The 24,512-nt window shown below is 51.8% G+C and overlaps 1 protein-coding gene across 1 annotated transcript in view; it reads right to left on the bottom strand.

Annotated features, from left to right (window-relative positions):
* COL13A1 (collagen type XIII alpha 1 chain) overlaps window positions 1-24,512 on the bottom strand; it is a 156,625-nt gene that overhangs the window by 111,524 nt on the left and 20,589 nt on the right. Inside the window, exon 2 of the mRNA XM_063102132.1 lies at window positions 18,371-18,440. Within this exon, the coding sequence (XP_062958202.1) occupies window positions 18,371-18,440 (70 nt within the window). The remainder of the gene's footprint in view (window positions 1-18,370; window positions 18,441-24,512) is intronic.

The following is a 24,512-nucleotide window of genomic DNA, read 5'->3' on the forward strand; positions in this document are numbered from 1 at the left end:
ATGCACTGAACTGGGGCAGGGCTACAGAATAAGAACAGCACATAGGGGCTAAGTGTCAGGACACCTGGGTTCGGGTCCCTGCTCTGAACCGAAACCATCTGAGCTTTCATGACACCAATCTGGTCAGGTCATGGCCCTGCTCAATACCCTCCAGTGGCTGCCCATTGCTCTTAGGGTAAAGACCAAAATCTTAACATGGTCCCTAAAGTCCCGCATGTTCCAGCCCCTACTGACCTTCTGAACCTCACCTCATACCACTCCCTGCCTCCAAGCTCCATGCTCGGGCCACACTGCTCTTCTTTCCCTTCCTCATTCTCGCCACTCTACTTCCCACCTCAGGGTCCTGGCACACACTGTTCCTTCTGCCTGGAATACTCACCCTCCCCTCTTTGCCAGATCAATTCCTACTCCCCTGGCAGATCTCTGCTCAAGGATCCCTTCCTCAGGGAAGCCTTCCTGGATCTCCCTGACTGAGGACTTTTTTCAAGTCTCTCCCAAAACCCTACATTTCCTTTTGGTAGTGCTGGCCCCCATTGCGATTTTACATGGGCTGGTGCAGTCAACGGAGGCCACCTGCCTCACTAAACTGTAAGTTCCATGAGGGCAGGAGTCACACTTTGCTCACCCGGGGTCCCCAGCACCTAGCATAGGTCATGGGCACTCAATAAGACACGTCAAGTGCGTGAATGGATGAATGAAAGAAATGATACTATTGTGATCTTGTGCAAGGCCATTCCATTCTCTGGGCCTGATGCTTTAAACGACTATTTGAAGGGCGTCTACTCTGGGCCAGGTGCTGGGGAAGATGCAGAGCTGACATCTAGAGCAGAGACAGATGTGCGAGTAGACCATGGTGCCACAGCAGAATAAGGTTATGCTCGGACCCAAAGTTGGGAGGTGGGGGATGGGGCTGGGAGTCAGGGACAACTACCCAGGAGATTACGGAAAGGGTTGAATCTGAAGGGTAAGTAAGAGTTAACAGGCAAAGATGGAGAAAGTGTGTTCCTGGCGGAGGAAAGAGCAGGGGCAAAGGCTGGGTGGTGAGAGAGTCGTGGCCCCCTAAGCCCTAGGATGGCTGTGCTGCAGCCAGGCCAGCGAGGTGGGGCCAGATGGGGCCGGGCTGGACGTGGAGCCACTGTGGGGTGTCAGGTGAGGGGCATCCTCCTGGGCAAAAGGAAAGGGGCAGTCAGGGACCCCTTCTAGCCCTGGGGTCATGAGAGCCCCGCGTAGGGGACTGCTGGGCTAGGGTAGGATGGTTCCTGATCCGTTGCCAGCAGAAGCCTCCAGAGACTGGTTTCCCTCCCTGACGTCAACTTAAAGGTCACACAGATCCCAGGTTTCTTCTCCAGGGCCACTAGGGCCCTTCATTTTGTTCTTTTACCCAGATCCCTCAGGGATCCCATAACATTCCCAGCCTGGACCACCTCTCCCAGTAACGAGTCCCTGAGGCCCTGAGTCACTGTGAGAAGCAGGACTTCCTTGAATTTGTCCTAAACTTACCTCACTCAAGTTTCAAAGGGGGCCCCATCGTCCTCATATTTCAGGATTTAGTGAACAAGGAAATGTACCCTGAGCCACCGAGATGGGGAGGGGAACTCAGGACATCTGACTCCAGCGGCCCCTCGCGTCACATCAGCCAACAAGCTGTATTCCCACCACGGCCCTGCAGCCAGGCCGCCGTCTCCCCCTCCCCATCAGCTCCTCTCTGCTCCCATCCCAGCCGGGCATGAGCTGATGAACTGGAAGCGAAACTAGGCAGTTCAACTAACTGACTTCTCACTCCAGCAACCAGATCCCACAGCTGGGGGCAGGTAGCTTACTGGACCCCTAAGTCTCCAGGCTCCTTCAATGCCACTGGCTGTCCCTCCAGCCTCTGCTTCAAGCCCTGTCCCCATCCCTGCAGGAAGACTGCTCCCCCCAGCACCTGGGCTGAAGCCATCTCCAGCTCCAGCCCCTTCATGGCCCTGCCCAGTCAATGGCTTGTGTCTTCGTCTAACACACCTGAGTCCTGCTGGGCTTGTCTCCAGCCCATCAGTAACCTGCCAACATCACCTCTAAAACATACCCTGAGTCTGTGCACTTTCCCCATCTCCTCTGTCACCGTCACCTCCTTCCTGGATGCCCACAAAAGGCTTCTCTCTCCCTGCCTCTCTTCTCTGCCTCTGTAATCAGGGAATGTAAAGCATAACACAGAACATGTGCTTCCCCTCTGAAAACCCTTTGGGGGCTTTCTGGTGCACTAAGGATGAAAGTTATAGACTCCACAGGCCAGGGTCCCACAGGGCACTTCAGGGCTGGCTCCAGACCTCTCTGAGCACTCTCTACTCTATCTCTCTCATTCATTTCACCAGGCCACTCTGACCTTCTCTTCTTCGGACACACCAAGCTCATTCCTATCACAGGGTCTTTTACATGCTGTTCCCACTGACTGGAATGCTCACTCCCCATCATCTGCTTTAATTATTTAATTAATTTATTGAATAGACATTTTTATATTGCTTTATTCTCTGCCAAGCTCAGTCTAGGCACATGTCTCGCTCTGAATCATGTGTTAAATCTTTGCATGGTTGGCTCATGTTGCCAGTTCAAATGTCACCTCCTCATGGAGGCCCTCCCTGACCATCAGACCCTATCAAAAATATCCCCTTGATCAAGTTGCAAATCTTAAATACATACTATTTTTATTTGTCGATTATACCTCAATACAGATGGGGGAAAATTTTTTAAATCCTTGATTTATTTTATTCATAACAATCAATGGATATTTTCTTGTTTATTTCTTTATGTGCTTATTTTGTCTGTCTCTACCACCAAAGGCAGGGATCAAGTCTTGTCTATCATCATGTAAATACGAAAATGACAACTGGCACATTTGTAGCAAATGGCAATCCACTTTAGAGCTGTCAAAGGAGAGTAACATTTGTGAATTCACTGGCCTCTTCCAGCTACTCAGTGAAGTTGTCATAGCCCCATTTTACATGTGCAGGAGCTGAAGCCCAGACAGTCGGGGCCACACAGTATGCACAAGAGCCAGGGCTCACCCCCATTTTCCAGGGTGGGTCTGAAGCCTTTATACAAAGGCCTGTATCCACCTGTGTCCAGTGCTCTATATACAGCAGGGGCTCAGTGGAGATATATGCGTTTACTGCAGCCAACAGGCAATTTAGAGGAGCTCTTGTCCAAACAGATTCCTCTGAAAGGGCCAGTTCCCAGGACAGTAGTGTTTCAGAGGCTCAAGAGGAGAGGCAACATAGGGGGTCAAAAGAGTACTAGGCTGGGGTTCAGGAGAGCTGGGTAACAACAGCTCCATATCATTTATTAGGCACCTCCCCTGTGTCAGGCATTGTATGACGTGCTTTGTATGTATCCTTCATTCCCATGACAATGCAGTGAGGTAGGGGTTGTCATTATCCCCATTTCACAGGTGAGACAGCTGAGGCTCAGAGAGGCCAAGTCACTCGCCCATTGTAACACAGTTGGATCCCAGAACTCAGCCAGCAGATAATCCTGCCACTTGTTAGTCCAGGTGCTTCCAGGAATGGCTGGGTGACCCTGAAAGAACCGCGTGCCTTCTCTGGGACTTAGACTTTGTCTGTAAAGCCCAGGTTCATGCCAGATTCTGTCCAGGCCTGTCCAGCTCTGACACAGTGGAGGGAAGACAATAGGATGTAACCACTGCTGTCTCCTGTGGCCCCTGGCAGCATGAGGAAGGGGCTGCCTGGATGCCCTGGAGAAGGGCCTGACCCTGCCCTCCCAGGGTGCTGTGGTTGTGGTGTCCAGGGGTCACCGTTCCACAGGCCCCAGCCTCCTGTGCTGGCTGGATGACAAGACCAGGATCGTACAGGAGTGGTGAAGAGCTGGGAGATCCTGGAGCTTCCCAAGACCAAGAAAGTGACTCATCCTATCCCAGGGGGATTGTAAGGTGGGCAAACGCTCTCAGTAACATCCAGCCCCAGCATAGACCTTCCAAAAGTGAACATCAGAAGTTGGCCCCAAACTGGGGTTCTTTTGGATAATACAATCTGGTTTCTTCACCGTGAGTCTATTCTTCGTTTTTTGCAGAATCTTTGATTCTGTTGTTCTATAGAAATGTGATCCTATTGCCTTAGGTGTCTACCCCACAAGGGAGATGGGCACGGATGATAGAGAATAGTAAGAGTCAAGGCCAAGTTCTTAACTCTGCAGAGAATCTGCCACACTCCAAGGAAACAAGGAGGAGAGAGTGGGAGAATGCCCAGGGCAAGAGGAGGGAGAGAGGACTGGATGTGACTTCATCCCTAGAAATAGCTGTGTGGTGGGTGGTGGCTTCAGGAGCCAATCAGCTTTAGGGATGTGGCATCATCTTTTGTCTGTCTTAATGAGCAGCAGAAGTATGACCTGTCAGGAAGGACAGGCTGTCTAGTGGACAGATGAATCTGGAACCACATACCCAGCTTGGCTGGAGCGCTTGGTCTCAGGAGGCATCAGGGGCCTGCTGTGTTGGCCGATGCTGGCCACTGATTTACAACCCTCTGCCTCACCTCAATTTTCATCAAACTCCTGTCCCTCTGTGACCCCAGGAGTAGCTCTGGGAACCCATTTGGGGGACAAGACATGGTGGAAAAAGCCACCAGAACGATGCATACCTCTGTTCCCATCTGGCTGTGCAGGTGGGGGCAAGTTCCCTTTTCCCTCTCAGGACCTCATTTTCCCCAACTGCAAAATGAAGGGGTGGGATGACACCAGTGGATTTTACATTGTGCTCATAGAGCTCCAGGGGTGTCCGTGGTGCCTGGATGGGTCACCAGTGTGACCTCAATCCCAACCACAGCAGGGCTGTGCTCTTACATTTACATGATGTATATGTTGGACTTCATGTAATATTTCCTTCAAAGAAAGGATTCGATGCTGCCCCACTCTGCCTGAGGTGACCTCTGATGTCCCTTTGGTGTTGACAGTCTGTATCCTGCAGCTGTAAGGAAGAGGCACGTGCCCACTTGGGTCCCTGCAGGACAGGGAGGGTAGAAACTCCCTTCTCCATACCTGGGCAGAGGGGTCATTTGGAGCCAGCATTGCCCATTGTTGTAAAGGCCCCTGACCCTCCCTCTCTTAATGCATAACTGGAAGAACTCCCCTGCTCCTTCCCCAGTGAAGTTGGGGACCAGTTGACAGATGCCAGGGCTGGGAGCTGGATTCTTTTAGAGTTGAACAGATTTTCCACAGTCAAGTGCCCTCTTTTAATCATGGTTGGTAAAGAAGAAACAAAGGGGTGGGGTGGAGATGGGAAATGAACGACCTGTATTTGCAAAAAAGCTAGGTGTATTGAGCATCGGAGATGTGTACAACCTCAATTAACCAGAGAGGGCACTTGGTTACCCAGAACACCATGCTTCTAGGAGAAAGGGCCACATGACTTCAAAATAATAACATAACAGAGGTTTTAAAAAAAGTCTCCACTGACTTCCAGTGTTTTCTCTCAGAGCCAGCACACCCTCAGTCCAATGAATCGTCTAGCCCTTCCTCGTTGCTGTTCCTTACGAAAAGCAGAACATCACAAGCCCATCAATGCCTCTGAGCGCCAATCTGCAAAGAATGATACAGCCAGGGTTATGTGGTCAAGCATTTGGAACTAGAACAGCACAGAGACCCTCCAGTCAGAGCCAACACCAGCTGTGACTCATCAGTCAAGCCACATGGGATGCTGATGCAGCCACACTGTCCAGAGTCACGAGCACCTTGAGGGAAAGGAAATTCTTCATCGAGAAGGACTCACATCCAGGTTCTAAACCTAAAGGACAATGGAGAGGACATTTGTGCTGGCAGCCAGGAGACACCTCCTTGTGAACATGCAGGCAGGTCCAGGGAGCACATAGCCAATCTGGGACCTGCTCCGCCCTTCCTGCTGGCTGTCGCGGTGTGCCAGGCCATCCTGTGATGGTGCACATTACTATGTGGGGAGCTGGCGTTCACTTATACACCCACTGCCTGCTGGGCATTTTCCTATGGCTCCATGCCAGATGGGCTCATTGCATTTCCTCCCTGGCTCAGTTTAAAGTGGCAGGCAGGCACTGCTAGAGCCTCTGCCCAGGCTCGACCCTTGTTCTAGGCTCTGGGAGACTCCCAGGGTCTCCACTGGGCTGAGGAGTCAGCCTGCCGAGGGGTGCAGCTCTGTGTGTACCAAACTTGCCCATCTCCGGCTCCTTTGACAACACCCCAACTACTGGAGACATTCTCACATGCCTTGTCCGGCGTACCTGCCACACACGGACAGATGGCAAAGGTGGGAAGGGTGGAGGAAGCGTCAGGCTGAGGAGTTTGTGAATTGAGCTGGAAAGAACGAAGAGGCAATGCCCTGCTGCCCATCAGCAACTGGAGGCTCCACCACTCCGCCAACCTCCCTTCCCTCCCCTGCCTGCCCCCAACCTCTGCCACCCCAACCCCTCCACATGCAGAGCCTGCTCCCCTCTGCACTCGGGGCTTCTCACCAAGAAGCCAAGTCAACTGAGTTGTGTGGTCCCTTCTGATGCTAGATTTGATTCCTTAAGGCCAAACACCAGGCCTTGTATTGGTTCCCCCCTTGCTTGTGGCTGACTTCACGGGGACTGGGACCCCAGAGGACTGCAGCCCACGCTGGGCCCTCACCTGCTCCCACTGGTGCCCTGGGTCTCTGCAGCAGCCACTGTGTTAACTGTGCATCCCTTACCTGGACTGTGAGTGCCCCTCTGTCTCTTGAGGACAGGGGTGGCAGAGAATCAGTGCTCAAAAACCATTCAGTGAGTGAGCGAGAGAAGGAGTAAAAGAGAGACAGACAGAGAGAGTTAGCACATCTACATCCCGGCACTGCTCTGGTTTGCCCAGACTCAGACTACTTGGGTTTAAATTCTGGTTCCAACACACACTAGCTCTGTTGGCCATGTTACATAACCTCTTTGGGCCTCAGTTTTCTCACGTGTGAAATGGAGATAATAATAGTACCTGCCACATAAAGTAATTATAAGGATTAAATGAGACGATGCATTCAAGAGCTCATCACAGCACCTGATTAAGGGCACAGAGTAAGCCCTTAATACGTAGTATCGTTATTATCATTATTAATTAATGTTCTCCAGTCTTATCTGACACCACTCTCCCAGGACAAGTGTTACAGCCACTTCCAAGTCCTCAGTTTCCCCACTGCGCTCCAGGGTGGCACTCAGGTCACTGTGGGGCAGTTCCCTTTTGATGTTTCAGGGCTGGTTTCCAGCCCCAACCCTCCCACTTTCCAACCCTGTATCCTTGAGAAAAGTACTCTGAGCTTCAGGGTCCTTGTGGGGAATATGGGGATACGTGAGTCCTAGCTGCTGTGAAGGGTACAAGGAGCATGGAGGTCTTGCACCAGGGCAATCAAGCCGCCTGATGGCTGAATAGGGACCTGCCAGGAAGTAAGTGGGGGTGAGAGGCTGGCAGGGTTAGGACAAGGAGCGGGGGCAACTGGTGGCTCCAGTGAGAAGAACTGAGAGCTGTGTTCAGTGTGCCCCACCTTCTAGTCCCTTATAATTGCTCAAGGGGAGGCCACAGGCCCTTCCTGTCCACTGCTCCTTTGCTCCAACGCAGCTGGGCTGGGTAAGGGGGTGAGAGCCAGGGGTTCACTCAACTCCTCTGGCTGAGTTTCCATCCTCACAGGACAGGTTAAAGGAAAAGGCTTCTGACAGCTGAGCGTGTGACACAAACCTGTGGAATGAGCACGGGAGTGGATGGCCCTCCTGGGAGCTGGGGCAGAACGGTCTCCTTTTTCCAGGTCTCCTCACTGGCCTCTCTGAGGCAGGGAGCCCGAGAGACAGAGGGAGATGACCACCCAGCGGTGCTATGGTCTACACGCAAGTCCACCCTGCCGGACAGCTGCCCCATGTCCTTCTGACTCCCCCAAGGTTTCTTTGGACAATGGAGTTCATGTGAAAATCCAGAGTCACCCCCACCCCAACCAACAGCTGCTACAAACATAGCCCATTACCTCTCAGGACACAGAGTGAAGCTGATGGCCCGACTCTATCTGGAGAAGGAGCAGAAACATGGCCTTTAGGAAAAGTCTCTCTTTCTTGTGGCTCCCGCTCCACATTGGGGCTGGATGCAGTCGGGTGAAAGGAGGCTGAGTCTTTCTTCATAAACCAGGGGTTCCAAGGTTCTCCCACCCTAAGTATCACCAGAGAGCTCCAACATCCCCCGCAAGGAGACAATTCCTCTGCCATGGTCCACACCCTTTGCTCATGTCCTACAGCACTCAACAGTCTGCCTTTTACTAAATAACTGGATTGTAGGCAAGTCTAACTCTCCACCCCTAATATCCTTCATTTGTATAGTGCCCCACAGTTGACCAAGATCTTTCACAATAACCCTGTGAGATCCTTATTTACGTGTAAGGGATGAGAAAATGGAAAGTCAGAGAGCTTAAGTAACTGGCTTTTTCAGTGGTGGAGAGGAAACATGGAGAGCTGGGATTCGAGCTGAGGGCTCCTTGCCCCACAGGCAATGCCACTGTCACGTCTGGGAGGGTGAGCATGCATCTCAACCATGTTGTGTCTCTTCCAGTACCCAGCTGGTGTCTTGCAAATAGAGGCATTGGGAATTTTTCAGTGTTGGGGTGACCTCACCTCCGATGGGGAAGTGAGGGGAGCAGGAGTGAGCCGAAGTCTTGGCAGCCCAGGCCACGTTTCCCTGCTGCATTCAGTGGCAAATGCAGCATTGCCTCCCAGGATCTCACATGGCTAGATGCAGCTGGGCAGAGGCTGTATGCTGTCCTCATGACCCCATTTCACCAGAAGCTCCATTCTACTCATATCACCATCATCACTGTGGGAACTAACACTCATTTAGAGCCAGGTATGTGTCAGGGCCCAATAGCCAAGTAAGGTGGGTACTGTCATTATCCTCATGTTAAACCAGAGCAAGAGAGTGATGCATCCACAGTGCTGATAAGGGGTAGAACCGGGATTACTGAGATTTGAACCCAGGGCTGTTGGGAGTCAGGGCTCACAACTTGTAATGCTGGGTTAGCCTGCCTCTCTCAGAGCAGATCAACTGGGTACCACTGCTACTGAAGCCAGGCAATCACTCCTTCCTACAGACAGCACGGCACCTGCCCAAGACTATCTTCTTGTCCTCAATTCAACACATAACTTCCTTCATTATTAACCTCCAGTCTGCCAGGTGGGCATCTTCATCTTACTGTGGCGAAGGCTGCTGCTCCGAAAAGGTAAGGACCCTGCAGGGCTGTAGGCCTGGCTGCTGCTCTTTCACCACAGGGCCAATCAGCCACTGAGCACAGCTCTGAGGGAGCTCAGAAAAAAGAGCCACAGGCCACACCTGGGAGTCTCATGGAAGACATCTCAGAGATGTGACACTGAGCAAGGGCAGAGGAGAGGCAAGGAGGCAGCTCAGCACCTGGAGGCGATCGGGTGCTGGGGTCCAGCTGAGCCAGGTTTGACTCTCTGGGCCTGGGTCCTGGTAGGGTTGGGACGATTGCGGACAGCCCAGAAGTGGCTGAATACCCCCCCACACACACACTGGATTTAAGTACCAAGCAATATACATCCTTGTTGGTGGAGCTGCAAATTAGGGATAGAATCAGGCCCGAAAGTTTCCATCAACATCCTCTAATCCAACAACATCCTCTAATTGATCCCATGATTGAAAAATGTTTTCTGTTGAAATATTTTAGACATTCAAAGAAGTTTAAAAATAATATAATGTATTAATTGGCAATAAAAAGGAATGAAGTAGTGATACATGGCACAACGTGGGTGAACCTTGAAAACATTACACTAAATCCATAGAGACTGAAAGTAGATTAGTGGTTTCCCAAGGCTAGGAGGGGTGGGGAACGTGAAGGATGACTTATGCTACAGGGTATGGGGTTTCTTTTGGGGGTGAAGAAAATGTTCTAAAATTGATTATGGTGATGGTTGCACAACTCTTGTGAATATTAAAAAAAACCCCATCAAATTGTATAAATGAATGAATTGATTTAAATGGTTGAATTGTATATGTGAATTATATCTTAACAAAGTTGTTACAAAAAATATACAATGAACTCGGCTTACCCACCATGCAGCTTATCAGTTACCAGCACAGCTGAACCCCCAGGGACCCCCGTCTCCACCTCATTCCTCCTCCCTGCTGAATCTGGTGTTTATCAATCCCACACATTTCCAAAGTGTTGTTTTTAACTTTCTATAATAATTGTATTGTAGACAGTCTCTTATTGCTTTTTTCTCTCCATAGGATGAGATTTATCCATGGAATTGCTTGGTCCATAGGTCTGGTTGACCTGTGTTCACAGTGTATGGTATTTCATCAATGAAAACACTGCAATTTAATATGCCACCGTATATCTAGCCACTGTCCTGCTGATAAATACTTAAGCTTTCTCTTCTCTTCCTTTTTCAGTAGCACAAACAGTGCTGCAGGGGAGTATCCTTTCCGCCTTTACGCACAGATGAGTGTTTCTCTCTGATGTGCCTAGGAAGTCAGCTGCTTTGTTGAGGGCAAATCTTCACTTTACCAGATACGACCAAATTGTTCCTCGAAGTCATTCGACTCTTTATATAAGTGAGAGAACTAGGGCCCGAGAGAGGACAGCAATCTGCCCGGAGTCCCTCAGGGTCTGGGACTGATTCCTAGTCCAGGGCTCTTCTTGCCTTTCCGGAACCCTCCATTTCCTTATTTTTATTTCCCTACAAATCTCAGCGACCACCCGGGCGTTATCAGAGCTGATCTAGGAGAAACACATTATCAGTGTTGTCCAGGAGGGCTGGGGATCTGGAAGTGCTTTCAGGAGGAAATGGGGAAGAAATTAACTTTAGAGAATTCCCCAGACATGTCTAAAACATGAGCCAGAGGGCCTTGAGAGAAGAGATGCTTCCAGGGGCAGATGGTGGAAAGTCTTTGCAGCCGGCAGCACCTGGTCTCCCAGCAGCTGTGGGTGGCTTTGGCCCTTCCCACGCTGGTCACCTGACCCTCCTCCCCACGAGGGGTGCAAAAGCTGCAGCTGGGGAAGGAGGCTTCCTTAAGTCCAGGGGCCCTCTCCAAGGTAATAGCCAACCTTGCTTCTGGAGCAAGCCAGTTGCTTGAAATGGACCGCAAAGGCCAAGGATGCACCTTTGTGTGGAGCCACGGGTCCAATCTTTGTTGACTGGCTGTCTGATTTCTAAAGCACAACAGCTTGGCTCTGGTTTGGCCGGGCTCCCTTCACCCATGGCCTCACCACACCAAATGTGGTTAGACGACCAGCATCACTGGTGCTGCCAGGGAGCCTGCAGGGAATGCGGAAAGGATTATGGTGGTGGGAGGGGGGGTCCTGGGGGTGTTGTGCAGGGGGTTGAGGAGGCAGCAGGCACATTAAGGATTTTGGCCTTTATCCTAAGGGTGATGGAAAGTGTTGAAGTGCTAGGGTTAACCAGGGTTACACATTAATTTAAAAAATACCATCTGGCTTCTGTGTGAAGAAGGGATTGGAGGCGGCCAGTTAGGGGCTGCAGCTTGAACAAGGTGACGATGGTGGAGGTGGAGGGAATTGATGGAGTGGGAACAATGGGACTTGGTGATGATGGGATGTGAGGGAAAAGTGGTGTCCAGGCTGAGTCCCAGGTCCCGGCTTAGGTGCTAGGTAAGATCGGGAATGTTGGAAGGGGCCAGGTCGGGGGAGAGAGGCTGGCTTCAGCCACGTGCCCTTTGAGGATGGGCAGCCTAAAAGATGTCCAATTGGAGACATCAGGGAAGCTGCCCAGTATAGTTTGTAGGCGGGAAGGCTCTCCCTGGCTGGAAACCCACGAAGGCTACTCTCACTGCCAAAGTCTCATACTGAATGTTGCTTTCAAGTGCTTATAGAATATGAATGAAAGGGTTAAGGATCACAGCCAGGGAGAAATCTTCGCAGGTGTATACATCCTGGTCTGTTTGCACTTCTCATTTTAAGACAAATTACTTGTCCCAGTAGGTGGTTTTGTCTGGATTATACACTGAGCATACACCAGGCATTATGTTAACATCGTCATCCAATAGCAGAACTGATGGGCAAGATTAAGGTAAGAGGCATTGCAGGGATGATGCAGCAGACTTGGAGGGGTTGAGTTCATCCAGTAGAAATAGACAGCAAACATATCAGAATAGTATGAGCTGATGTGTACAGGTGAGACACTGTAGGGTCTGGCAGGTGAGCAGCCCAGTTTTACTGAAAGAGAAGGAGGATGGTGGGAGATTGGCCAGAGAGAGAAAATGGGCTTGTTATTGGGGTAGAGGTATGTATGAGCACTGGGGAGCCATGGATGGTTCTTGAGCAGAGAAGTGGAATTGACAGGACCCAGCAACTGATGGATTATAGCAGGTGAGGGGGAAGGAGGCAGTGATGCTGCTGCTGTGGGTTTACACCTGGGTGTCTGCGAGGCCAGATGGGCCGCAGGATAGGACTGCAAGGTCAGGAGGAGGAGATAGGGAAATGCGGGTGGGGTGGGGATGAGGCTGGCACAGCACATGAAAGCACATCCCTCTGGCTGCAGCAGAACAAGAGAGAGTCCGAATTTCAACGACAACAGCAATCAAACATGGGCTCCCTTACCAGGCTAGTCCTCAGGGACCTGATTTAAGAAATAGCCAGGAATGAACCAAAAGTAACTCATCAATTATTTCCATGTAAAGTAGGACTTCTGAGCTACCCCCAAACAGTGTTTCTTTAGTTTAAATGTTCTTTCTAAAATAATCATCAGCTCTTCAGTCCTTTTCTTCATTAATGGCACCAAGAGACACTTTGGTCTGAAGTCTCCCTTTTCTGGGTTAACTGAGTCTGAAATGAGCAGGACCACACAGAAGGGGAGGACTATGGGTCTGCTCCGCTGCAGCACAATGGAGGTGAGAGGAGCCCAGTTTGGGACCAAAGCTCTGGCCACAGACCCTGCCCATGTAAATATCATGAGGCTCTTGGGGGCAAAATCTGGCACCAGGGAAAATAGGGAAAGGCTAGCTGAAGGGTTTGGGATGTGTGGGCACCAGCTCTCACCACCTACAGAAAATAACCAAGGCTGGAGAGGCAATTCTAACGTGACCATAAATAGCAGCTCATGAGAAAATACAGCCCTGATCATGGGATCACAGACTTTTGTTTCCAGAAGGGGCTGCTGTCTCCTCTAAGCCACCCTCCACATCATTGTAGTTATTGTTCTAGAATACCACCTGGATCAGGTCACATCCCTGCTCCCAAACCTTCTCTGGATAACACAGCCAGGGCACAGATATGGCTGCACCACTCCTGCACCCATGGCAGACATCATTAAGCGATTACCACATTTTCTGCTGAGCTGGGATACAGCCTCAGAAGCTGACTCAGAACAGACCCCCAGGCAGCCATTACCCATCAATAGCCCTCAGGATGAAAACGTCTAGCTCCCATTGAACAAAGAGAGCCAGAACTACGCAGCCTGGCCCTTTGCAATCTTGACCTCTCTGTCTACCCTCATTTCCCATCACTGCTTCCGTGCTCCAGATTCCTTAAACCACTCTCCATCCCCAAACATACCTGCCCTGCCCTCACTCCTCAGAGCCCTGGTCCACACCAGTCCCTCAGCCAGCTGGAATGCCCTCTGTGCAGACTGGCAGGTTCTCCCTCCTCCCTTAGTAATAAACTTCTATCTGGGCATATGGCTGCCAAGAAAAAAATATTATCAGCCTCCCTTGGACCGGGGGTAACCATGCAACCAAGTTCTGGCCAAGAGATGTGAGCAGAAGTGATGTGTGTCTTTTTTTTCAAGTTTTGCTCTTAGGATTTGAGCACACATGCCCCTGGTCCGCTTCACCTCTCATGCTGGGCAAGGGATGGAGAGAACCAAAGCAGCTGCCAAGGGCCCAGAGATGGAAGCCACAAGGTGAAGATGGCAGGGCCACCTCTCATCCCTGGACCACTCTCCTCTCACCAGCTGAGTAAGAGAAAAGTATACCTCTACCTAGTTTAAGTCCCTGCACTTGGGGGTCTTGTGTTATGGTGGCAGCTGAGTCTACACCCTAATTATATGCCCTCCACCTGCGTCTTTGTTCCTTATGCCCAACCTCCAATGTCACCTCTTCAGTGAAATTTTCCCAGAATTGCAAGTCCTTGGAACTCCTAGGCATGTCATATGCACCACTCACCAGCACACGCTGAACCAGAGGATGACCGTGGCCTCTCCCCCTGCTCTGGCTGAAAGCAACTTCCCTCCCCTTCAACCCCTCTGCATAAGTGCTGTTTATGGCACCAATGCACAAACCTGACCACATCATGCCCTTGCTATTGCTGCTACGGCCCAAGCTTTTATGTCTGGCAGTCAAGGTATCACTCTGGCCTACCCTACCCCTTACAGATGAGGCCCAGACAGCCAAGTGATTTGTTCCAGCAGCTCAGCAGGTCATGGTTCCCTCATGTGCTACAACCTCCCATCCCTCACACTGCCAGCCCCACCCTTGGACTTGACGCAGGTCAGCCCCAGCCAGCCCCAGTGTGGCGGGCCTGAAGTAGCTGCTTCCTTGCAGGCTGGAGCTTATATTGTCCTACACCTCGTTTGTTAATAAAAACTGGAACAAAGAATGAGAGTTTCCCTATTCTTTGTATTCTTCTCAAGTGGCCTAGGAAGTCCCACGGTATGTATATTTGTTCCCAAGGCCCTTCTCCTGTCCCACCAAGCCATATGCTTTGAAAGTGGCCCACACCTATTCCTCCGAACTTCTTGCCACCATGACCCTCCTAACTGAGGCTTGACCTTTGGCATCCCATCCAGGCCAGCAAGCCCATCACTCCCCTGGCAAATAGCGCATACAGCCCAGAAGCAGGATGCAGCCTGATCTCAGCCAGTAGATGGCTATTTTGGGATAGGGAGGATGCTGGCGAGGTCAGAGTAGGAAGGGAAGGAGGCAGGTTTTCTGCCCACGATTATGTGTCCCAAGCCCTCTGGATGCTGCCCAGGGGACCAAGGCTGCCACGAGGAAAAACACACCCACCACAGGACTCTGGCCTTGGCCTAGCTGGCCACAGAGGCAAACTGGGGGCAGGCACAGGTTTGGGGCTCTAGGCTCTGATCCCAGTGGCCACAGTGGGCAGGAAGAGTGTGTTTATTGGTTGTGTCCCAACAGCAGTGATTTCAGCATCAAGAAAGACTTGGGATGGAGGTGGGGGGTATAGGGTATCTGAAACCAATCAGATGGTAGGTGGAGGACAGGAGAAAGAATCCAATCTTCAGGAATGATTATTGTTGCTAATTTATTGAGCATCTGCTATGCATGGGTATAGATTAGGTGCTGGCAAGATAAAAGTGAATACTGCTGTTAATTTGTATGTGGCACTTTACAATGAGCCCTTCTACAATCATCAGGAGCCTTATACTAGTTCATAAAGTGGTTTATAAACTCTGGCCCTTGGGAAATAATCAGAGATGCATGATGTAGGTGCAAGAATGACAGTGGTGTCTTACGAATTTGAGGATTTTCAAATGTTTCAGAATGTTAGAACTCCACTCTACCAATTTTTAGTGTTCTGAGGAAGGGTACCCATCCATATGAAGCACTCAATACTGTTCCTGGCACACAGTAGGTGCTCAGTTAGGGGGCAGCGACAGTAACCACTATTACTCACAATAGGTTTGTTTTAGTGTCAAAGAGCTTTCTTTACTATGGGTTGAGAAGCCTCAGGTTGGTCATAGAGAGGCAGGTGCGGGGACCCCACAGGACCTAAACCAGCCTAGGAGGTGCATTTGACTCTGAGCACATGATGTGAGATGCCTCTGTGTAGCCATTCCTGTCCTGCTGTGCCTGAGCCTCCAGAAAGCGGGGAGAGCATCTCAGCCGCCTTCTGATTTTGCCTCAATTTGGAGCCTTCGCTTTAAGTTCTTCTGGTGTTGCCCACCTGGCTATAATACATACTTTGGGCCAAACTGCCCTCTGGGAAACCTTCTAACACCCAGGGGTACCCATCCCCGGAGCCCTGGCTCTCTCTCCTCACACGCCTGGCCAGCTCAGTCCCGCTGGTGTCCCCTCCCCACAGAGGACCTGCCTTAAGCCCTTCCTTCTTCCCATTGCATGCCTCCTTCCCATCACCCTCTGAGCTGCTTCCCGGCTTTCTCCTCACGGTCCAAGACCCCCGGGTCCCACACACACTCCCAGCAGGCAAGGAGATGAACTGCTCTTCTGAATCCTCCCTCCCCCATTCACATCCCTCCTCAACTTCCAGCCTCCCCAGGGCCACCTGAGCCAAACTTTCAGAGCACCGCATTAAGGCCTATTGGTACAGCACCTAGCGGCAGCAAGAAGGTCATCTGCAGCCATCAGACAGTTCTTGTGCTTTCCCCAGTCAGGCAGGGAAGGGAGAAAGGCAGGCCTCTGCCTGGCCAAAAATGTGCAGCCCACATTGTCCTGGACATCAGGCAGGGCATGTGGTTTTGGTCTTTTTTTTTTTGGCAGCTGGCTGGTACAGAGATCCAAACCTGTGACCCGGGTGTTATAAGGCTGCGCTCTAACCAACGGAGCAAACCGGCCAGCCCAAGGACGTAGTATGTGATAAGGATTTCCATGCATCTGAAGTGGGAGTGGCAGCTGAGGGAATAATAGCAAGAGTGCTTACAGCAATCAGGCAAGGCACTAAGTGCTTTCCAAGATTATCTCGCTGAATCTCCACTATCTCTCTGCAAGGTGGCTGTTATCTCTGTTTTTCAGACAGGGCAACTGAGGCACAAAGACGTTAAAGAACTCTCTAAAGGTCACACAACTGGTAAATGCTGGAGATGGAATTTAAAACTATGTCTTCCATGGCTCCAAATCTCCTGCCATTAACTAACACTCTATATGTTGAGCAAAAATTGGTTGCAATTGCCCAAAAGTTATGGGTCAACAGACATGATTATTTGAAACTGGGGCAGCCCAGAAACCCTGATGCATACGGTCACTCTGTCCAGGACCGATCACCCCACCCTCACCCCCACCTCACCTCATTAATCTTGGTATTCCTCTCCCAAAACTTTCCCAGACCCCAGGGCCCAATCTCCTGGCACCAGAGGTGGGGAGGGAGCTTCCCAGCGCTTCTGGACACCCTTTTAATTAACCCAGACGACCCTCTTCTGACTGGGGCCAGCTGAATCCTTTCACAGCCTCACTGTCTCCCGTGGCAGCATCCCAGACTGTCACTCCCACCCCAACCCACTCGCTCCAGCAAATGTGGGCTTTCTATTTCCCATATGCTTAACATCTGTCAGCCTCTCTTCCCTGGCTTGGGGACCCTAGGTGCAGGTTACTAGGTCCCCTCGGTTCCTGTGGCCAGAAGAGGACCTGCCTGCCAGAGAGCCCAGCAAGTTCCCTGCCAATGCCACCTGCCCCCAGTAGGTATTGAGAAGGCCACATCCTGAGCTGGCAGAGGCCCAGAGCAGGGCAAAACTCTCTTTTTTAGGGCTCTTTCCCTAAAAACTCCCCCTCTTTTTTAGGGCTTCTTTCCCCACCTCCACAGGGGTACAGCCCATTCCAGTTACTCAGGGAAACAGAGAAACATACTCATCTGTCACCCTCATAGCTTAATGACACGGTCGGGAACCTAGAAAAGTTCTCATGAGTTATACCATCATTGGTACTAATTGTGGACAATGCACTTGAACCCAACACTCAGCATGGTGTCCAGCTACTCCAAACACAGCGCATGAACAGATAGATAGACATGGCTGGGGATACAGGGAAAGAGCACTAGAAAAGCCATCCTCAGTAAGTAGTCTGCCCACAGGGCTAGCAAGTGGCAAAGGCAGAACTGGAATCCAGGTGAAACTGGTTACCTTTGTTACACTGCCTCACCTTGCAACCTTTAGCTTGCGTCTTTATCCCTTGTGCGTGAGCATTTGCATGTGTGCGTGTAGCCTAGATGCCATGCAGTGAGCATGCATTACCCTAAGCCACCTAGCTGGGGCAAACAAGGTCTTAAAATTATGGAGTCATTCATCCACTCAGGTAACAGACATTTTTGTATGCCTACTAAGTGTCGGGAGCTGGAGACACAATAGTGAACATGGCCCCTCACGGGGCTGACTCTGCACAGCACTTCATAATTTTCAAAGCATGGTCATACCCGTCATTTTCTCTGATTTCACCACAACCAAGCTCAAGGAGTATCAGGCCCACAGAAGAGTTTATAAATGAATGAATAAATGAATGCTTGAACGGACAAGCACTGCATGGACGGGTGGGGGAGGGGCGGCCAAGCAATGAGACTGGAAAGTGAGCATAACGGATGTTGCCATTCCTATCTTTCAAATGAAAAGTGATGGCCTGAGCAGGGTGTGAACAGAGCATGACCCCCGGAAGAGCCTCTGCTGTGTGGTCCCTGTCCTGGGAAGGCCCAGCTTCATCTGTTTGCAAGGCTCCTTACCTGGTGGGCAGTTACATCCTGGAGCCATCTTCGGAACTTCCCGGCGCCTCCTCCAGTGGAGCTTCCATTTCTGCACAAGGAGAGAGACAGGCAAGAAGGGTCACCGGGAGCTTGTAAACACCCAGCCCTGGAAGGCATCTTGGGGCTGGTCGGGAGGAGGAGGGAGGGGAAAGGGCCACATGGGGGGAGCCAGCAGGAAGACTGTTCCTGGATCAAAGACTGGTGGTTAATGGCCTTCCACTGGCCACCAGGCATCTGGGTAATAAGAAGCAGACAGAGGCCCCATCTTGGTGATCTCAGTGTCTGATGTCTTAGGAGCATTTTTAAAGAAATTAACCCCAACCATAAGGCCCTGTAAACCAGCTGCGGTCTTCCTGCACCCCGCACTCATGTGCACAATGACATGCTTTTCTTGACTGTCTGCTAATTGTTTCCTGGCTGGGACTGGGCTCCTGATGGATCCTGGGGCAGGGTCTGTGCCTTCTGTCCTGGTGTCCCTCTGCACACCTCCACGAAACTTCTTTCTCACGAGCTTTAAATCACTGAGCCAATCTGGAAGGCCCCCAAGGAGGCGGGGGCACCAAAGAGTCAGGATGCCTACTCCCCTCAAGGAGCTGCCATGCTCACGTGTTGAATGGACCAGCTCATGCGGAATGGCCTCACACTGTAGGGTGCCTATGTGGGCCAGCTTCTCATGTGCTTACTCTGCAAAAGGCAGTGTGCTTAGTGCCTTGTGTAAAGACTCTTACTTGATCCGCTCAATGCAGTGGGCCAGGCTAGCACAAAGGTTACCAGGGATGCTGCTGGAGCCAGACTGCCTGTGTTCTCACCCGGTTCTTGGGCCCTGAGCTGACAGAAGTCCCTACCTCGCTGGGTTACTGAGAGGACTAAAAAGGTTGATGCATGGAAAGAATGGCACCTGACACCTAGGAGCCTCTCAGTAATTATTATCATGGGACTCATTTCACAGGTGCAGAACGTGAAGCAAGCCTGAAGTAAAGGACAGAGCTGTGATTTGAATCCACACTCTCTGATGCTAGTGCAGCAGTTAGAAGCTGGTAACCCCAGGGCCAAATTGGCCATTACACGTATTTTATTAGGTTCCCACAGTGATTTATTATTATTACTATCAAATTTGTTGCCAATATATTGAGATGGGTGGTTTCATATGCAAATCTACGTTTCTAATTTCTCTTGAAAAATGGGAAGATCTGGCCGCAGGGGTCCTGTGCTCTGGCAGGAAAGGACTGACTACATCCAGGGTAATATACTCCCACACCGACTACGTTGCCCAGTTAGGAAGCTGGCCAGCCCCTATAAGCATGTCCTTAGCATTTGCTTCCTTACTACTGTGTAATTTTGCCACTCAGGGTAGGCCACAAGACAGATTAAAAAAGTCACATGGGGGGTGTCATAGGAGTTTGACATCACCTCTGGTTTGGTGATGGGGAAGGAAGGTCAGGAATGCTTCATAAGGATTCAGAGCAAACCAATGTCTGCTGAACCCCCACAATGTACTGGCACTGAGCCGGGTGCTTTGATACATACAATCACATCTATTTTTCATAATCAAACTCTAAAGTAGGGTTAATAGTGGCCTCATTTTCTACTCAAGGAAACTGAGGCTCAGAGAGGTTGAGTGACTTGGTGAAGGTCACACAGCCAGTGTGTAGTGGGTCTGAGATATGAACTCAGGCCTTCTGATACAAAGTCCATTCCAACCTGCTGGAGAAATGTGGGTACAAATGCCCCAGGAGAGGAAGCATGGTGACAGGGTGGAGGTGGGGGACTCAGCACAGAAAGGGACTGGAGGTCAAAGCAGACATGAAGAGGGGAAACATCCCAGAGGGGGATCCTCACTAGAAAAGGGGAGGCTGGGCACACAACTACTGGGGCTGGGCACACAACTACTGGGTGGAGAGATGTTGAGGCCAGGCTGCAGGTGGGCACAGAGACGCTTTGGGCAAATGATGACCTCTCAGGACAAAGTCTGGTGAAAGGTCCTTTGATGCCCAGCTCTGAGCCTAGCTCATTAATGCCACTATCCAGTAACGGACTGCACAAATCTATTTCCAAATCCCTTCCCACCAATAATCTGCAGGCCTGGCACCCAGTACTGCATGTGACACAGGTCTGCTAAATGAAAGAGCCAGTCAATGACTGACAAGCCAGGCCAGCTTGGCATTTGCAGGCTTTTGGCTAAAGGTTGTCATTTATTCAACAGCAGCATTGAGGGAGATGCCAACACAGGGTTGGGGCCTGGAGATAGAGAATGTGGCACAGATGGATGGGGCTCTGCCCTCATAGGGTACACCTTCTAGTGGAAGAGACAGACAATTAATAAAGAAAAGAAAAAAAAACCCCCGTATAACTCAGGCAGTGATAAGTCCTGGGAGAAAAAAATGCAGAGTAAAGGAGCAGAGAGTAAAATAAAGTGGTATTTTAAATTAGAGGTCTGGGAAGGCCTATCTGTGCAAGGGACATCTGAGTACAGAACAGGACGAAATGAGGAAATAAGTTGTGCAGCATCTGAAGGAAGGGAGGAAATGGGTCCAGGGTGAGGAGACGAAGTGAGGAAACAGGTCTTGGGTGTCTGGAGGAAGTGATGGAACGGGTCCCGGCTGTCTGGATGAAGAGAGGGAACAGGTCCCAGGTGTCTAGAGGAAGTGAGGGAACAGGTCCTGCTTGCCTGGAGGGAGTGAGGGAACGACTCCTGGGTGTCTAGAGGAAGTGAGAAAACGGGACCTGGGTGTCTGGAGGAAGTGAGGGGACGGGTCCTGTGTGTCTAGAGGAAGTGAAGGAATGGGTCCTGGGTGTCTGGAGCAAGTGAGAGAACAGGTCCTTGGTGTCTGGAGGAAGTGAGAGAACGGGTCCTGGGTGTCTGGAGAAAGTGAGGGAACGGGTCCTGGGTGTCTAGAGGAAGTGAGAGAACGGGTCCTGTGTGTCTGGAGGAAGTGAAGGAACGGGTCCTGGGTGTCTGGAGGAAGTGAGAGAACGGGTCCTGGGTGTCTGGAGGAAGTGAGAGAACGGGTCCTGTGTGTCTGGAGGAAGTGAGAGAACGGGTCCGCGGTGTCTGGAGGAAGTGAGAGAACGGGTCCTGGGTGTCTGGAGAAAGTGAGGGAACGGGTCCTGGGTGTCTAGAGGAAGTGTGAGAACGGGTCCTGTGTGTCTGGAGGAAGTGAAGGAACGGGTCCTGGGTGTCTGGAGAAAGTGAAGGAACGGGTCCTGGGTGTCTAGAGGAAGTGAGAGAACGGGTCCTGTGTGTCTGGAGGAAGTGAAGGAACGGGTCCTGGGTGTCTGGAGGAAGTGAGAGAACGGGTCCTGGGTGTCTGGAGGAAGTGAGAAAACGGGTCCTGCGTGTCTCGAGGAAGTGAAGGTACGGGTCCTGTGTGTCTGGAGGAAGTGAGAGAACGGGTCCTGGGTGTCTGGAGGAAGTGAGAGAACGGGTCCTGTGTGTCTGGAGGAAGTGAGAGAACGGGTCCTGGGTGTCTGGAGGAAGTGAGAGAATGGGTCCTGTGTGTCTGGAGGAAGTGAGGGAACGGGTCCTGGGTGTCTGGAGGAAGTGAGGGAACGGGTCCTGGGTGTCTAGAGGAAGTGAGGGAACGGGTCCTGTGTGTCTGGAGGAAGTGAAGGAACGGGTCCTGGGTGTCTGGAGGAAGTGAGAGAACGGTTCCTGTGTGTCTGGAGGAAGTGAGAGAACGGGTCCTGGGTGTCTGGAGGAAGTGAGGGAACGGGTCCTGGGTGTCTGTAGGAAGTGAGAGAACGGGTCCTGTGTGTCTGGAGGAAGTGAAGGAACGGGTCCTGGGTGTCTGGAGCAAGTGAGAGAACAGGTCCTCGGTGTCTGGAGGAAGTGAGAGAACGGGTCCTGGGTGTCTGGAGAAAGTGAGGGAACGGGTCCTGGGTGTGTAGAGGAAGTGAGAGGACGGGTCCTGTGTTTCTGGAGGAAGTGAGGGAACGGGTCCTGGGTGTCTAGAGAAAGTGAGGGAACGGGTCCTGGGTGTCGGGAAGAAGTGAAGGAACGGACTCTGGGTGTCGGCAGGAAGTGAGGGAATGGGTCCTGTGTGTCTGGAGGAAGTGAGGGAACGGGTCCTGGGTGTCTGGAGGAATTGAGAGAACTCGTCCTGGGTGTCTAGAGAAAGTGAGGGAACGGGTCCTGGGAGTCGGGAGGAAGTGAGGGAACGGATCCTGGGTGTCTGGAGAAAGTGAGAGAACGGGTCCTGGGTGTCTAGAGGAAGTGAGGGAACGGGTCCTGGGTGTCTGGAGGAAGTGAGAGAACGGGTCCTGGGTGTCTGGAGAAAGTGAGAGAACGGGTCCTGGGTGTCTAGAGGAAGTGAGGGAACGGGTCCTGGGTGTCTGGAGGAAGTGAGAGAACGGGTCCTGTGTGTCTGGAGAAAGTGAGAGAACGGGTCCTGGGTGTCTAGAGGAAGTGAGAGAACGGGTCCTGTGTGTCCGGAGGAAGTGAGAGAACGGGTCCTGGGTGTCAGGATAAAGTGAGGGAACGGGTCCTGGGTGTCAGGAGGAAGTGAAGGAACGGACACTGGGTGTCGGGAGGAAGTGAGGGAATGCGTCCTGTGTGTCTGGGGGAAGTGAGGGAACGGGTCCTGGGTGTCTGGAGGAAGTGAGGGAATGGATCCTGGGTGTCTGGAGGAAGTGAAGGGACGGGTCCTGTGCGTCTGGAGGAAGTGAGAGAACGGGTCCTGGGTGTCTAGAGGAAGTGAGAGAACGGGTCCTGGGTGTCTGGAGGAAGTGAAGGGACGGGTCCTATGTGTCTGGAGGAAGTGAAGGTACGGGTCCTGTGTCTCTGGAGGAAGTGAGAGAACGGGTCCTGTGTGTCTGGAGGAAGTGAGAGAACGGGTCCTGGGTGTCTGGAGGAAGTGAGAGAACGGGTCCTGGGTGTCTGGAGGAAGTGAAGGGACGGGTCCTATGTGTCTGGAGGAAGTGAAGGGACGGGTTCTGGGTGTCTAGAGAAAGTGAGGGAATGGGTTCTGGGTGTCTAGAGAAAGTGAGGGAACGGGTCCTGTGTGTCTGGAGGAAGTGAGGGAACGGGTCCTGGGTGTCGGCAGGAAGTGAGGGAATGGGTCCTGTGTGTCTGGAGGAAGTGAGGGAACGGGTCCTGGGTGTCTGGAGGAATTGAGAGAACTCGTCCTGGGTGTCTAGAGAAAGTGAGGGAACGGGTCCTGGGAGTCGGGAGGAAGTGAAGGAACGGACCCTGGGTGTCGGCAGGAAGTGAGGGAACGGGTCCTGTGTGTCTGGAGGAAGTGAGGGAACGGGTCCTGGGTGTCTGGAGGAATTGAGAGAACGGGTCCTGGTTGTCTAAAGAAAGTGAGGGTACGGGTCCTGGGTGTCGGGAGGAAGTGAGGGAATGGTTCCTGGGTGTCTGGAGGAAGTGAGGGAACGGGTCCTGTGTGTCTGGAGGAAGTGAGGGAACGGGTCCTGGGTGTCTGGAGGAAGTGAGAGAACGGGTCCTGGGTGTCTGGAGGAAGTGAGGGAACGGGTCCTGGGTTTCTGGAGGAAGTGAGGGAACGGGTCCTGGGTGTCGGGAGGAAGTGAGGGAACGGGTCCTTGGTGTCTGGAGGAAGTGAGAGAACGGGTCCTGGGTGTCTGGAGGAAATGAGAGAATGGGTCCTGGGTGTCTGGAGGAAGTGAGAGAACGGGTCTTGTGTGTCTGGAAAAAGTGAGAGAACGTGTCCTGGGTGTCTAGAGGAAGTGAGAGAACAAGTCCCCGGTGTCTGGAGGGATTGAAGGGACGGGTCCTGTGTGTCTGGAGGAAGTGAAGGGACGGGTCCTGTGTGTCTGGAGGAAGTGAGAGAACGGGTCCTGTGTCTCTGGAGGAAGTGAGAGAACGGGTCCTGTGTGTCTGGAGGAAGTGAGAGAACGGGTCCTGGGTGTCTGGAGGAAGTGAGAGAACGGGTCTTGGGTGTCTAGAGGAAGTGAGAGAATGGGTCCTATGTGTCTGAAGGAGGTGAGAGAACAGGTCCTGGGTGTCTGGAGGAAGTGAAGGGACGGGTCCTGGGTGTCTGGAGGAAGTGAGGGGATGGGTCCTGTGTGTCCGGAGGAAGTGAAGGGACGGATCCTGTGTGTCTGGAAGAAGTGAGGGGACGGGTCTTGGGTGTCTGGAGGAAGTGAGGGGACGGGTCCTGTG

The sequence above is a fragment of the Cynocephalus volans genome, chromosome 7, assembly GCF_027409185.1.
Source record: "Cynocephalus volans isolate mCynVol1 chromosome 7, mCynVol1.pri, whole genome shotgun sequence".
NCBI lineage: Eukaryota > Metazoa > Chordata > Mammalia > Dermoptera > Cynocephalidae > Cynocephalus > Cynocephalus volans.